Below are 17,184 nucleotides of genomic sequence, written 5' to 3' on the forward strand. Positions count from 1 at the left end.
GCATCAATTTAATTAAAGTTCATTATAATTGAATTTTTGAGACGTTTAATCTATATATATAAACGTAAAAGTCCTGACTAACTGACTCACTTAAATCAACGCCCAGCCCAAACCGTTGGACCTAGAGAGCTGAATTTTTCACAATAGATAGCTTTTATGACGTTAGTATCCACTGAGAAGGGGTTTTTCAAAATTCATCCCCTAAGGTGGTGAAAAAGGGGTTGAAAGTTTGTATGGAGATCATAAATTTTTTTGAGTGCGGGACTTGAAACTTTGTATAAAGGCATATTATTAAAATACTAGAAAAGTAATTTCAGCGTTTTTTTTTTAAATTCATCCCTTAAGGTGGTGAAAAGGGGGTTGAAAGTTTGTATGGAGATCAAACATTTTATTGAGTGCGGGACTGGAATCTTTGTATAAAGGTATATTATTAGCATAGAAGAAAAGTGATTTCAGCGATTTTAAAAATTTACCCCTTAAAGGGGTTGAAAAGGGTTTGAAAGTTTGTATAGGGTTCAAATTTTATTTTAAGCTAGGAATTAGAAACTTCGTAAAGAGGTATATCATTAAAAGAGTAGAAAACTGATTTTATTGAAAACTCATCCCCCAAGGTGATGAAAAGGGGGCTGAAAGTTTGTATGGAGATCAAACATTTCTTTGAGTGCGGGACTTGAATCTTTGTATAAAGGCATATTATTAGAATGCAAGAAAAGTATTTCAGCGTTTTTAAAAATTCATCCCGTAAGTGGTTAAAAAGGGGTAGAAAATTTGTAGGGGTCCTAATTTTATCTTAAGCTAGGTACTTGAAACTTCGTAGAAAGGTATTTAATTAAAAGGGAAGAAAACTTATTTCAGCATTTTTGAAAATTCATCCCCCAAAGTGGTAAAAAAGAGGTTGAAAGTTTGTATGGAGATCAAACCTTTTTTTGAGTACAGGACTCCAGTCTTTGTATAAAGGCATATTATTAGAATACAAGAAAATTAATTTATGCGTTTTTAAATATTCATCCCCTAAAAGGGTTAAAAACGGGTTGAAAATTTGAATCCATTACAAATGCTTATTGAAACTTCTTAGAAAGGCATTGCATAATATTTAAAAAAAAAGTTTTTCAACGTTCTTAATAATTCTACCCCTAAGGGTGTTAAAAAGGGGATGTAAGTTTATATGTAGTACAAGTTTTCGTTTTAGCTAGGAACATGAAACTTGGTAAAAGGGCATTATATTAAAATAGACGAAAACTGATTGCACCGTGTTTGAAAAGTTTGTATCAGGAGCGAACTTTTTTTTTAAATAGATAGACTTGAAAATCTGAAAGTGTTGCGAGGGATTATATCGAGATTTTTTTTTTTCAGTTAGGGGCTTGAAACTTCGTACTTTGTAAAAGACAAATTTCATGCGCTGTATAATTATTAACAAATCATTAACCGTCCCTACTGATTTCTTTTGCTGCATAATGTTCTATGCTCATTTAAAATATATAACCACCAACATACAAATCCACGCGTACGAAGTCGCGGGCAACAGCTAGTAACATATATTGATCGTCAATCTGATTGCCTATTTAATGGCACTAAAGTTTCAAAATATTAATTAGAATTACTCTCAATTGTATTAACGTTTAATGGAATTAAATGTTTTTTTTTTTATAAACTAATAATTAATGTTTACTATTGATTGGAACTACTAAAATTATAAATAAAAATGAGCATATTAATACAAGCTTCAGTTACTTATAAAATATCGTGATATTTTTAAAAGAGATTCAACAAAAGACTCTGAAGCCTGGCAGTACCTAGTGGAACTCAGGTTTGGTGCAACATAGACACACGCCGTTTTGGTTATCCGACACGTCTTGATGATCACTTATGAGAGCAGTACCCAAGACAGAGCTGATGCTGAACCCTGGCTGTACATAATGAAACTCAGGTTTGGTGCAATCTAGGCACGCGCTGTTGCACCAAACCAAACCTGAGTTCCACTAGGTACTGCCAGGGTTCATAAGGAGGATGAGTACTTAATATATACTAAAAACTTATACAAGTTCAGTCTTGCAGATCTTTGATCCATTGGACGCCTTTTATAAAATTACGATATTTATTCTTGTTAATTGTTAATTATCAATCACATTTTTAATTTACATTAAAAATTTATTTAATTTTTTAATGATTTGTGAGCCAATAACCATAGCTTCGTTCTAGCTTTAATTTTAGTTTAGTTTAGAATATTTAAATTTAATATAGTTGGCATGTATTAATTATAACAATTTACAGCATGGCATGTATTATTTATTTTAATGTAATGGGTTGATACCTGAATAAATAATATTTTATTTTTATTTATTGATTTTATTTATTCCTTTTGTTAGTTTTCTGAAATAAATTATTATAAATGCAAATTAATGTGCAATGCAATTGATAATAAATTTTTCTTCAATTGTTAGTGGTTAATTTTAATTAACCTTTTCAATGTGTAATTTTTAATGGTCAATTGCATTAACGTTCGGCCAACACTGCTATGTAGGTACATAATTATTTCCATTTATCGAATAGTATGTCACTTATCTGACTTCTCCAAATTTTGTCGAGTGTAAACGATCAATGGACAGTAAACAATATCCAATAAATAGGTGTTGTTTTGACTATAGAGCGTCATGTTTATGTTTACCCCACTCGAAACCGGTAATAGTATCATCCTGCAGGGGTGAGGGTTGTAACTTGTATTGCTATTTGTGCTATTGAATATCGACGGCCTTGACCTGGTTAAGGGAGGAAGATGAGGGGATGTGAAATCCCCATACATGTGGTTAGATTTGGATTATTTGTCGTACGAGTCGTTACGCGGTTTAACTTCAAGCTGTTTGTGCGTTATGTGTAAAATAGCAATGGAATGGGGAGTAACTCTAAGTGTATGTGTATGATGTGGATATTTTTGTCTAGTTATCTAGTACAATGATAACATATACTTTGGTTTTTAGAATGAAGCGATTATAATTTGAACGAGAGTTAAAGCGGTTTAAAAAAACAATAATTGCCATGGTATATTTGGCGTCTTTATTCGGTCGACAATTATTAACACTCTTTGCTGTTAACAATGCTAATTAATCGAACTACTCAGATAACATGTGCATAGTAAATCTTAACGAGTTGGCTAGTCAGCCGTCAAAGTGTCAATACCATGATTGATATACAATAGCAAACCCACATACGGGTTCAATTGCCCCATAAACCACATCCTACTGGTAAGAATAGTAAGCAAAGAGGGCGAATGAAAACATTGAAAACACAATGCGTGCTAACAGCATAATATTGTACTGTCAAAGTGAATAAGCGAGTTCAGAGAGTCGGACAACACCTACAACTGATTGTGCATTTTACTGCCGTTTAAAAGAAAAAGGCACTAAGGATGTACGGAGTATTAGCTGCGTTATAGCTATTGTCCCTTCGAGGATGGTATACGACTCCATTCCACATCGGGAGCTGATCTCAGGGCTCACAATGGTCAATAAACAAAGCTTGTAGATTGTAGACAAAGCGAGCTCGGTTAGCTATCTCTGTATCGCCATCGCCATCGGAGCGGCAGAGCGTGTCGCGAGCGTCGGTGAATACATATATTGTGCTGTGCCATATGCACGTGTTGACTGACAGATAGTGTATGTGGGTACTAACCCCTTTAAATTAGCCGAAAGAATAATTTATGCATGTGGCAGATGGTTACTAATACTATTACTGAAGTTTAGAACGCTATTATGGTTCAATAGGTATGGTTAATGAGTATGTTTCCATTATACACATAAAACATAACTAAACTAAAATTATAAAATAAATTATTTTAATAGAGACTACAATTAATTGTATACTACTTATAAGCTGTAAGTTACGCTCATCGGCGATAATTTGTTTCGATAATATTCATGATGGCGTCTTTTTTATGAACCAATGTTGAATGGTTATAAGATAGCAGGCATCTCAGAGCATTACTTTCTGTATATTTATAGCGCCGTCATGGAGTTACGACAATAGAAAAATAGTAAAGCGTACGTTTAAAAACAATCATCGCAATACGGCCAAAATCAAGTGGTTCTACCTACTACGGGTGCTTGGGCTTACCCTTTAGGTTTTACAAATAGTCCTCATCCATGGGGGCATAGCGCTGCTTTTCAGAACACTCGCGAGTAAAGTATACCTAAGCCTAAAACTTGTAACGATTCATAACAATTTCAAAGCGTTATGTTCCCTATCGGAATGTTACGTGCGGCCCTGCGCGAGCGCACTTTCACCGGCGGTGGGAAAGTAGGCGTTTAGAAACCGACTAAACATTTACTAGTTAGTAGCGACATACAATATCCTATTAAGGTAACTGTATTAATAAACTACAGTTCAATATAAATGAACTTGTTTTTATTATGTTATGATTTTTAAAGTACAGTCTTTATATATAATTTTTTTTTATTTAATTTATATTAATTATATTTGAACTCTGACAGACTATGCTCGTGTGAATAAAAATGTGGTTTTGGTATAACTAAGGGTTCCTATACTGTTCCTGTTCCGTGTGTGTATGTGTTTCATTATCAAATTAATAACAGAAGGTAATGCGTAATTTTCACCCATAATTATCGTCATAAACTTGGCATAAACACCATAATCTTACGACAACACATTTATTGTTCCTTCTCGTGGATAAAAGTTCACACATCCGTCATAAAATTCCCTTAGGTATGGAAAAATATACAAAGAGAAAGCTGTTAACCTTTTTTTTTCACTGATAAATGTACATTTATATGCTCAAAAGCTGTGTGGCTTATTAGCGGAGTACTTTCCATTTTGATATATATTCTACAATTCCTAACGTAAGGGTTAGGTAAATAAGCGGTATAATTTGCAACTTTCTCCCAGCGCTTGCGGTTGGCGTTTTGATATGTCACCATTAGAAAACCCTCGAGGAGAAATCGTTAACCTGCTTGCTTGAGTGCGAAAAGTTCACATTCAGTACCTAACTCAACTTAATGAGTCAACTCAGTCAGTGTAGACTTATTTTAAGAGAAGTCTATCTTTAAATCAACAAATATTTATCTTTTTTTTTTGGTTTATCTTTGGTTGCGCATGTACGTATAGTCAGCGAAATTTTTAGGCTATACCCATGTGTTGTATATATACAATTATGTAGGTAGGTATGCACTATGCAGGGATGCTAAACTATAACATGGTTTTATTTATAGTACCTTTGTGCAAACAAAGTGGAAAGACGTTACATGGGCACCGTTATAAGGGATTAATCTGGATTAGTAAAAGGTAGGAGAATTGAACGTCGCTCATGATGTCGAGAGAATCACTAAACGGCCGAAGATATGTCACTGCCATTGTCCTATATATACTGTGCCGGAGTGGCTCAAATAAATGATGCCCAAACCGAGCTGTACATCGCAACTTTCAATCAGCGACAGCGAATACAAGGATCACGACCTCGATCGATCGCTTAAATGTCACTTGTTGCCACGCGGAACGGTTCTTTGTTCTCAGACAGACTACACAACATCCGTGGCCCGTGGCAACAATCGAGACGGATTAATTGGGAATCGTGTATGTATTAACATTTTGTAGGTACCTGATTTATCTGGCAACAAATGTCAAAGTAATAGAATAAAGACTAACGAATAATAACTAGGACATGTATGAACGTGGTAAGTAATCTTTAAATATTAGAAGGTATTTTATGGGTTTATCGCTTAACAGCATAAATAAATTATAAGTAGTAATACAGTTATATAACAATAGACTATTTATTATTGTCGATAGATTTGTGTGCTTGATTTTAAAAGAATTGTATGACGTAAGGTAAGACAGTTGCCTAGATATCTGTGAGTTGTAGTGGCGAGTAATCTGGATGGTCGTCCGTAGCGGGTAATGGTCCATAAACGTCACAGCAGCCAGGCCGTGTTGTGATATTTTTCCCATTCGCTGCGCGAGCGCCGCTCTTAGGAGAAACAGTATAACATGACCTCAAAATCCATAACAACCATGTGCAGTTCACGTTTGCACTTGTAGTGGTCTTCTTGAGCTTTCCTCTAGCTCGTGATTGGTAAGCAACTGGAATGCAGGCCAGGATGCGATGGTATCGAACCTGCGGGCGCTTGCAGCCGTGCTCCACGAGTCGTTACTGACGCGAACCATAACTTTACTCACCCTTGTCACATAATCTTCGCTCGTTTTCATTGCCAATGTCATCGGTTTTAAGCCTCAATCCAAGCTTATGAAAAAAGAAGGTCGACAACTTTTTGTCTATTTAGGAAGGAAAAAAAACTCAATAAAGCGCCCAGAATAATCAGTTGAACTAATAGGTAACGACTCAGATACATATTATATAGAAAAGCAGGTTGAATTATGAAACCAATAATAATACAAAACGCTCGCGAGTCGCGAGTTATTATAGCCAGGCTCAGCGGAGCATCACACGTGGTGGTATAATTGGAATCGTACCTTTATAACTTATAACACTAGCTATATTTATCGCTTGTTGGTTAACTGCCTATTTATAGACGGAATACATATTGATTGAATTAATGACAGATATCAATTTGCTAGTTGAGGTATCCAGACTGACGTCTGTTTTCTGTTATTTGACAACAACTTTGCCAACAGACGCAAATAGCTAAAGGATAAGATCCATTTAACCAACCTACCATTTATTAAAGTTACTATATATGTATAGACAATTCTTAGAACTTTTAGCAAACCAAGACATTATGTAAATAATTAATTTGTACTATTTAATAGGTGAGAAGGCCCAATTCTTATCTGTTTGTGTCACTATAAGCCATGTTTTCAAACAGAGTTTTAAAAAGAGAAAATGAATAGACTTAAACGAACGAATCGCTAGAATGTTACGTGAAGTGCTCTCTATGGGGAACAACCACGAACCATCGTGTAAACGCATGTAACAAGATAATCGCTACAAAACGAGCCTTGTCAACTACGTGGAGTGGGTGTACGCTTCGTTCTAATACCGATAGCTATCCATAGCTGTTTCAAAAGCTTATCACTTGCGATAAAACGCACAATTTTATACAATAAAAAAAAAGGATGACATATGGATGATAATCATCGACTTCCGTCCCTGGTCGAGATGCAAAGGCAAACCCAAAACAAGGCGGAATGACGTAGTACAGTCGAAGACAAGAATATCGATCCAGACAAATGGTTCATAAATATGTGAACACGACTTTATTGTCTAAGGTGTAAGAGCGTACACATATTTTTTGAAACTTTGGGAATGTATATATATTTCTGCCCTTGTACCTAATGGCATTTTTCATAGACGTCTGTCAACTCTAACAAACCATTGATAATCGTTTGTCCCTATCTGTCATTTTAACATCATTAGAAAGAGACAATATTTAAAAAGGGTTTGCAGCAGTTGAAAGAAAGTGTAACTTACATTGAAATCATCATATCAAATGAAATGTATGTTAACAATGCAAGCCTGGAGAGACACGAGTGCTCCGCACCACTCATACTGCAAGTAAGTATGTAAGCGGATTACTGGCTTGGTATGTGAATAATGAAACTCTGTTTGTAAAGGAGCTTTACTTTTATGTCATAAGTAGACAAAATTGCGGTAACAATAACATACAAAGATGTGTACGACTATAGTCTATTTTTTTATTCCGTAGACTAAAATCACAATGTCAATGACAGCAATCTGACGAATGCTCGACTCCAAAGTCTGGAGCATCGTCGCAAGGTTGCCAGCCTGTCGATATTTTATAGGATACATTTCGGAGTGTGCCGAGGAACTGCACAACCTTATTCCTCCGTCCCATTTTTACCATCGGACCACAAGACAAACGGCACTCCGGCATCGCTTCATGGTAGGAACTCCAAAAATACGCACGAAACGTTTTGCTTCCACATTTCTTATGCGAACTGCCAAGGAGTGGAACGCCCTGCCCGAATCTGTGTTTCCGCATGAGTACAATTTGGGGCTCTTCAAGGCAAGAGTTAATAGGTATCGCATAGGTAAGCGTGCTCCACCGTAGACCACATCATCACTTACCATCAGGTGGGATCGTGGTCAAACGCCTGCCTATTCATCATAAAAAAAAAAAAAAAGACATTTCATGTGTTACTAGTTTTTTACGTGTTATATTTATAGGTGTCAGTGTGTATAAGTGTCAAATGTCATGTTGCTAGTTTTTAACGTCCTTTATTTATAAGATGTCTTATATTTATAAGACGTAAAAAACTAGCCACACATGAAATGTCTTTTTAGTCTACGGAATAAAAAAATTGACTTTAGGTTACTGTAAAAACCTACACGAATGTAAATCTTAAAGCAAAGCCTTACCTCCTTATTCATAACACTTTCCAAGCCTCAATTAGTTAATTTATGTTTTATACTTTTCTTACAAATAAGACAAAATGACAGATTAAAAAAAACTATTACCAGCTAGTTGAGGCTTGTAGCGCGTTTATAAATAACTCCATTACAAATATGTTTTTAAGTCATGTGTTTATTACATGATTTACAACAAAAAAGTTGCGTTTTTTAAAAAACAATTTAAAAAAATTATGAGGCGTTTTATAAAAAACGGTACCAAAGTATGTTATAAAGAACTTTAATGCCGAATATAGTTAACCGGTTAGAACTCTATTAGATATTAATAAATATTTTGTGTCATAGTCATGCAGAATGTAACGAATGCACGCATGTCGATAAGCGGGACCACCATAGGCAGCAATCAAATCCCTAGTCCCAATTGAACTAGATGTGTCTGATTCAATTCAAAAGTTGCGTCATTAATCCGGATATAGAGTTCGTAATATCAAATACCATTAAGTAATATAGACTGTTAATCAATACAAGTCGTATTCCTCGTCATTTTTATAGATGGCGCCACCACGGGCCACTTACCGAGACTTCTTCGGCCTCAAATCACAGCGTCATAGAAAATATATAGAAAATGACACCTCGCTAATGCAAGGCGTTATGAACTTTCTATGGCAACTATCAGTCTTTATCACTAACTTGTCTGCGTTAATATTAACTGGCATTCAAACAACATCATAAATTGGTTGTAACGAATACATATGCATGCGTGATCCAGTGGTAACGATGTGTTGTCGGCCGCGCGCCGCGGACTGCCTGCATAAGTATGTTAGTCTGTGTTTTAAGCGCTCTGTGATAGATCATTTGCAGATAAAATTCTGTTCTCATGTATAATACAAATGTTGCTACATTAGAATAGACGGTTATTAAAGTCGCAATTACTTATCTATTTTCCTATTTTGAAATTATTAACATAAATCACGGTTTAAATAGCATTACGTTATGTCGTTATGCAAGCACGACACAAACAATTGGTTTTATGACACACTTCTGGTTATAAATGACACGATTAAATATGGTAGCCTATTTAAGCCACCCAGCAAAAAGTGTTAATACACAAAACGATGATTACATCATCGCGCTTTACTTAGTTTGTTTTGATATTCACATTCAACGATGACTTAGGGTCTCATTTGGATAATTCCTTTACCATTCAATGTCACTCATATAACAGCATTGAATCATGTTCCCAGGTTTTATCAAATGGTAATTTTAAATTACTTTGTTTTAACATAAGAAGCATTCAACATAATTTCAATGATTTTTCCGTTGCACTTAAACGTTTTAATACGAATTTTGACATAATTATACTGACTGAGTGTTGGCTTCACGATGGCTCAATTATTAATCAACTCCCAGGTTACAATTCGTTTCACACAACTAATCATCTGAATAAAAGCTGTGGTGTTGCCATTTACGTACGTAGCTCGCTGTGCGCCGCTGTTCACGAACCGCCTGCGTTGGGGGCTGACTTTTTGCTTGTCCGAGTCCAGAACGTCTCTGTTTTAGGAATATATCGCTCGCCGTCTCTATCTGATTTTGAGGCATTTAACCGTTCCCTCGACTTTGCGTTAAGGAGCGTAAGTAACAGCTCCTCCATAATTGTTGCAGGAGACTTAAACATTGATTTGCTCTCAGAGGCTCGGAGCACTATAACAGGTGACTACCTTGCCCTGATGGCTTCCCATGGGCTGATACCAGCGATCACGGCCCCCACCAGGGGTAGGGCGTGCCTGGACCACATTTTCATCAAAACCGATCACAGTGCTACAGGTATGGTATGCAAAAGTGCAATAACTGATCACGACCTAACAATAGTCAATGTGTCACGTCCCATCAGTGGTCGCAACCGTGACCGTAATACTTGCCGGATGAACATCCAAGAAATCTCTGCAGAGCTACGCGATACCGACTGGGCGCCTGTAACAAGCTGCGAAGATGTAAACAGTGCTGTTACATTATTCGATAATATAATTTCCAGCGCAGTGGTAAAACACACCAATGTGGTCAAACTTAGCCGTAGCCGGTTCAACTTAAAGCCGTGGATGACGGCGGGTTTAATAAGATGTATGAGACATCGCGATAGCCTTCACTTACAGGTAAGACGGAATCCCGACAACCAAATTCTTAAAGCTAAATATATTCGTTACAGGAACTTTTACGGCCAACTGCTGCGTAATATCAAAAATGAATATGACAACAGAGAGCTTACCCGCAATAGCAATAACCCAAAAAAACTTTGGAAGTCTATTAAGAGAATTTGTGAATATCCAAAACGCAACTCTGATGCCAGTGAACTTACAAAAATTTCTACAACAAGTCAGGAATCTCTCAATTTGTGTAATAGTCATTTTGCATCGATAGGTGAAAATTTAGCTGATCAGATCTTGAAGAGGCTCAATACTACTCAGCAAAATCTCGCGTCATCTTGTACACAAAGTAAAATCCCCGCTCAATCCTTTTTTCTTACCCCAACTGATCCTCATGAAGTAAGTTGTCTCATAAAAGACTTAAAAAATGAGAGTGCGCCTGGGCCAGATGGATATATGCCTGCCCTGATAAAAGGTATCAGTGAATTCGTTTGTTCTCCCCTTGCACATATTTTCAATTTAAGTTTACGCTCAGGCTCATTCCCTGAGGCTTGGAAGAGGTCCGCGGTATCCCCTATTTTCAAATCTGGCCAGAAAAATAATCCCGACCACTACCGTCCGATATCCCTCCTCTGCATTTTTTCTAAATTGTTGGAAAAAGTGGTCAACAAACGCCTTACAAATTTCTTGGAAAAATATAACCTTCTATCTAACAGACAATTTGGGTTTAGACGGGGTAGGTCTACCGAAAATGCCGTCACACTATTGTCGGACCTAATTGCAAAGCAGCTCGATCAGGGAAGACACTGTATTGGGGTCTTTCTTGATCTGGCTAAAGCCTTCGATACCGTCTCAGCGCCGATTCTTCTTAAAAAACTTGAACACATTGGCATAAGAGGTTCGGCGTTGGGATGGTTCAAAAGCTACCTCACAAATCGCAGACAGCATATCAGAGTCAGCGATACAATAAGTAGCGAGTTGCCCATTAATTTCGGTGTCCCACAGGGAAGCATCCTTGGGCCAACGCTCTTTCTTATTTATATGAATGACATTCTCTCAATCCAGCTGCAGAACACAGAGTTTATATGTTACGCTGATGACACTGTGGCCCTCTTCAGTGGGCGTTCGTGGGCTGAGGTAACCTCTATGGCAGAAATTGGTATGTCACGTGTAGCGGACTGGTTGGATAATAATTTACTCACCTTGAATACCAAAAAAACTAAATTTTTAACTTTTTATAAAACGCTTTCATCAGCACCTCTCTCTTGTAACACTTTGGCATTCTCTTCCAGTCACGGTTTATGCGACTCCATTGAACGTGCTGAGACGGTCAAGTATCTCGGAGTGATGATTGACCAAAAGCTGTCCTTTAGACAACACATTAAAACACTGTCTAGCAGGGTTAGAAAAGTAATTTACGTTATGAAGCTTATAAGGGGTGGGGCATCCCGAGATATTTTAAAGTTAGTATATTTTGCACTCTGCCAATCTATTATTCAGTATTGTATTGCGGCCTGGGGTGGCGCTGCCAAAACTGCAATGATAGAGGTTGAACGGGCGCAGCGAGCTGTACTGAAGGTAATGCTGAGGAAACCTTTCCGTTATCCCACCGACGAGTTGTACGGAGAATCATCAGTTCTCAGAGTTCGTCAACTTTTCGTAGTAAAAGCTGTTACTGAATCTCATCGAACTGCTGTAGCTTCAGTAGACCACGTAAGACGACGACAAAAACGTCTTAATCACCTGACTGTCTGTTGTCCTCGAGTTAATACTGCTTTCGCTAAACGCTTTCCATTCTTCCTACACCCTACAGTCTACAATAGGGTTTCTAAATTATGTAACTTTGATGACTTCTCTTTCTCTATCTTAAAATCGAAAACTAAGAAATGGCTTCTTTCTCAGTCTTACAATCAGACAGAAGAAATTATTCATACTTAGGTAGCGTATACACACACACACACTCACACACACACACACACACACACACACACACACACACACACCACGCCTAAAAAAAAAAAAATCCCCTCACGCATGTCTCTCCTGAATGCTTTATTTTGATTGTATTTTTTTTTTTTGTTTGCATATATTTTCCTGCATGCACTTTTTTGTAGTTCAATTAATTTATAGTTCATATTTGATATCTCTCGTTCAATCAACGGCCATCATACTCAGTATTGTTAAAATTTCTCAGTAAATTGTATTTACCCGGTTCCCGAGATACAGGCTGCGCCTAGTTTGGGGCCGATGGATATTAACTTAATTGTAAAATCTAATTTATTATTTTTTGTTCAACCTGTGATGTCAACTTGTAAAATATTTGGTAAATAAACGATTTGAATTTGATAATAAGATCTAAAATTTTTACAGGAGGCTTATTCTAATTGAAATAACCGGTTATAATTAGAACTGGGTTTTGTTATGGACATGATCTGTCAGTGTCAAAAGTAACATTTCTTAAACCCGAAACCTCACATTTGATACTGACAGATCATATCGATAACAATTTTGTTATTGCAATCAAAATAATCCTCTATTAGGCCGGATCCTTCAGATTCCGATCCATTTAGTAAAATATGTCCTATTAGGTATAATTTTAATAACTTAGGGCCAGTTGTACCAACCACAATTAGCGGACTGATCAACGTCACTCAGCACCTCAGCAGTCAGCAGAGAGCGCTTTAACGGTAACCGATGGTTTGGTGCAACTGGCCCTTAATCCGACAATAATGAATAATAATTAAACTTTTGCTAATTTTATAGTCTCCGCATTCGCGTCTTCGATTCGTGCATTCTCCTTTTACTGGATTTTAGCGCACGTGTAAAACGAAGCGTGAACATTTGCGGCTATTTCCCTCCATTAGCCAAACAGTGAACAGTGTTTTTCTACACGTTGCGAAATAAGGATTGACGTCCAACACTCAGTGAATTAAAGTGCAGCGAAGCGTGAAGTGTCTAACGCTCCGGCTCGAAATTGCATGCATCTAAAATTCCTTCTCGTTTGTCCGCGCGATCCAATAAAGGTGGGCCTTCGCATTCGTGCGACGGACAAGTTAATTCTGTCAAAGCTTGCTGCGACCTCCTCGCCTCGCCTTTGTGTGCACTTGAAATGTACAAATTGCACGGCCCAGAGGGGGGAGGTCGCTGCACTGTCCCCCCTGCCCCGCCTCTGCGCCCGCATCGATTCCTCTTTGTCCCGAGCATTCGTCTTGAGATGCACTCTGCGAGATCTCGATTTCACATTCAGACGGATCGACCCTCTCGTATCCTTTCGTTCTGTCGGCGATGGATGGGATACCATTCCATAGACCTATCTAGACGCTCAGCGCTGTGAGTTGAATCGAGACCTGAATTTGAAATGTAGCTTTTGTATTGCAAAGCAAATTGAAGCTATAAAAATGAAATCGCTTGTCGCAATCGCGGTACTACTCGTGGCGTGGCTTCTTCAAAATTCTGTTTTGTTTGTTTCTTTACATTGTTACTGGTACCAAGGACACAGAATATTTTATTAGCAATTCAATTTCAACTTTCAACATACGTTTAGCATATACATGCGTAACCAATCATTGGGTGAGTTAATTATTGGGTACTACTTAACATAACTATTGTACTAGATTGAGGCATTTAAAACTTAATCAGTTCGTCCATGTATTTTCTCTTTATATTGAATATTGACATTGTATGAGTCTTTTATTAGGTTTCGTTTTGCTTTTGTTTTTAACATACATATTTATGCGTTATCAAAAACACGTTAAGTAAAATCAGTCGAAATCACGACATAATTATAGTTATTTATTGCCAACATACGCTCTAGCGGTTAACCGCGGAGGCGGCTAGCCGCGCGGTCGATCAAAATATGAAAAACCGCCACCGCGGCGCTTATACGCACTAAGCGGTTAATCACAACCGCCCCGGTAGTGCGTACGGGGCCTTATCATACGGAAATCAATGTATTGAGCCAAGTGAAACGCATAATTACACATTAACACTATAACCTTCGTCTGCAACATTGTCGTGTACGCAAAAAAAAACAACTACTACTGACTCATAATTATTACAAATGCAACATTGCTTTTAAAGCAGTAAAATGTACATTTGTTTGTTTTCCTTTATTAGGTATTCATTATTAATGAAGAGAGACACTTAATTGTGACAGTAATTATGTTAGTATTGGATTTAAACCTTCAATACAGGGTGAGATAGGCATAAGCAATTTTATTACCGATCGTTGTCTCCTTGACATGATAATTATTGTCAAGTACATTAATTTGCCTCGCCTCTGCCTCTGTTCGTTCCGCTATCCACTCTTCATTCGGTAAAAATGCAACATTTCATTGAATAAATTAATGGAAGTTAATGAATGTAGGTGTTTAATAGTAATACCTAAAGTCAATTGATTGATTTGTGTAATTTAGTAAACAGCTGTCAATATGTAACATATATAATATATACCGTTTTAGCAACTAAGAGTAAGTACATCAATCCTAAGTAAATTATTGCTAAAATCTGCCAGTATTTGACACTACTTCAAAGGAACTTCAATAGATATACCATACCTTGAATCTTGATTCCTAACAATAGAAGTGACTAACAACGTGTGAACTATCTATAGAAATAATAAGGCTGTCGAACGTCAGGATGCCATCTTTTCAACAGAGGCATGTTGATAAGAGCTTTTATCAAAGTAGAATACGTAGATGAAATCAATGACAGGTGACAATCAATGACCTATAGTCCAAAGGTAATAGATTCTATGTCTGTTTTAAGAGGCACGCCACGAACAATGATTTACTACATATTTTTATGGGTCCAAAATAATATTTTTACCAGACGAATCAGAACAGGACTTCATCAGAATCAGTCATACTTTTTCCGAGTGGCAGTTTGACGAATTCTGAATTTAGGAAAATATCAAAGATAAATTGTAAAACACATAATCCACGTTGATCCACGGCAATGAATATGCAGATATTTGCATCCACCTTGTAGGCTCCGATTCTGAGGACTATACTAATGCTAATATTACAAGTGTTCTAACTGCCGCAGTTACGCGGCATTGTTCAGAAGATTGATAAATGCAGTGTATTTTAAATGCCGTGTGAAAACGTTACAACGAACAAGATAGTAAACTTAATTATCTCCCTACCGTTGAAGACGCCTTGCAGCTACATGGTCATTCTAACCAGATAAAATTTTACCTCGGGAATGGTTCCACTTTTTATGTAAGGTGCAATAAACGCTCATAAATTTATATAAACGACGTTTTGATTGCAAAAAACAGACGCCGCAGTGGGCTTAAATGGAATCATTTCCACCTCGCAAAAAGTAGTACGAGACAGGCGCAAGCATTCCGATAACTGGAATTTTGTGACAGCTGGAGTAACCATAGAAACAGTAAGCAATTAAAGAGCTTTCAACACCCAATGTCCAAAAAATATATGTTAATATTTATTATATTTCAAAGACCACTCGAATATTGTTTAAAAATTACGGGTTTTTACACATACGTGCAAAAGCTGGACTAGTTAAGTGTCACACACACATGTGTTCAGGGAAACAATTAATTACCTAGAAAAAGTAACATAAAAAAACAACTTTCTTATGTCATCTCTGATTTTTTATGTCTAAACACATTTTATACTATTATTACCTTAGAGTCAAAACTAAAGGTGGTCTCCGGTCGTAAAGGGCAAGGCAGGCCGCACTTGCAAGTGCCGGCCGTCTGTAGGTAGTCCCTCAGTTGCGGCAGCGTGCTCAAAGCCGTACCGCTAGGGCTGGAACAAACAAAAAATAACATTAAATTATCTATTCCTTCAAGAGCAATGAGCGTACACTAGACAAGTAGACAGCTTCGTACTCCACGCTCCATGGAGCGCTTAATCTATGTATGTAGGTACAAACGAACCGCCCCGCCCCTAGGCATGTTTAGAATAATATTTTTAAATTACACACACATAATTATCAGAAAAAGTATGAGAGCAAGAAATACTCGCAAATTGCCAGTATTATCAATAAAATACATTCCACTTGTACGATAGTATGTTATACTGTTTTCTGCTTCCGAAAAAGCATACTGAAGATCCTATTGTTAAAGAATTAGAACATTTTCGCTTTTATGGTGCTCGTGCCTCGTGCACTGTACATCAATATAGATGTATAGCTGTATACTAACGAGCCACATGAGATACCAAAAAACGTAAACAATAGATAAGAAAGTTATTGCAATATATACGCAAATTACTTGCAGCGTAATGGATCATAACTCATAAGGATATTAATTAAAAATGAGTTAAAGAAACGAAACAAATTCTGAATTAACAATAATAATTTATATTTTCTTGTAATGTGCAATAAAGGTTAAATAAATAATAATAAGAATCGAAGTTAATAAAAACGCGTTAAGTGAACCAGTCTGTAATTGAAAGAGCGTTCACTGACAGCGCTTTCAAACTATTCCATCACGTACCAAGCATATGTCCAGTATAAGTTTGATCTCTGATAACGCTTTGTTGTTAAGGTGACCCTTATGCTGGTAGGATTGAGACGGGTCGCCTGCGTTTAAAAACGATAAAATACAGAAAAATACAGAATAATTGGCATTCCAATAGTTAGTGTCCAAAATTCAGATAAACCAATATCGCGCTCTCCAATTAAAGAGTTGTTACGAGTCTCAATGTCATATTAGTATGCTTACCAGAGTTCGAGCAA

The 17,184-nt window shown here is 37.0% G+C and overlaps 1 protein-coding gene across 4 annotated transcripts in view; it reads right to left on the reverse strand.

The window, feature by feature from the left end:
• LOC134743655 (uncharacterized) overlaps positions 1-17,184 on the reverse strand; it is a 92,594-nt gene that overhangs the window by 45,995 nt on the left and 29,415 nt on the right. For all 4 annotated transcript variants that reach the window (XM_063677236.1, XM_063677234.1, XM_063677237.1 and 1 more), the window contains exon 2: positions 16,127-16,250. In XM_063677236.1, coding sequence (XP_063533306.1) covers positions 16,127-16,250 — 124 coding nt within the window. The remainder of the gene's footprint in view (positions 1-16,126; positions 16,251-17,184) is intronic.

Source organism: Cydia strobilella, chromosome 8, assembly GCF_947568885.1.
Source record: "Cydia strobilella chromosome 8, ilCydStro3.1, whole genome shotgun sequence".
NCBI lineage: Eukaryota > Metazoa > Arthropoda > Insecta > Lepidoptera > Tortricidae > Cydia > Cydia strobilella.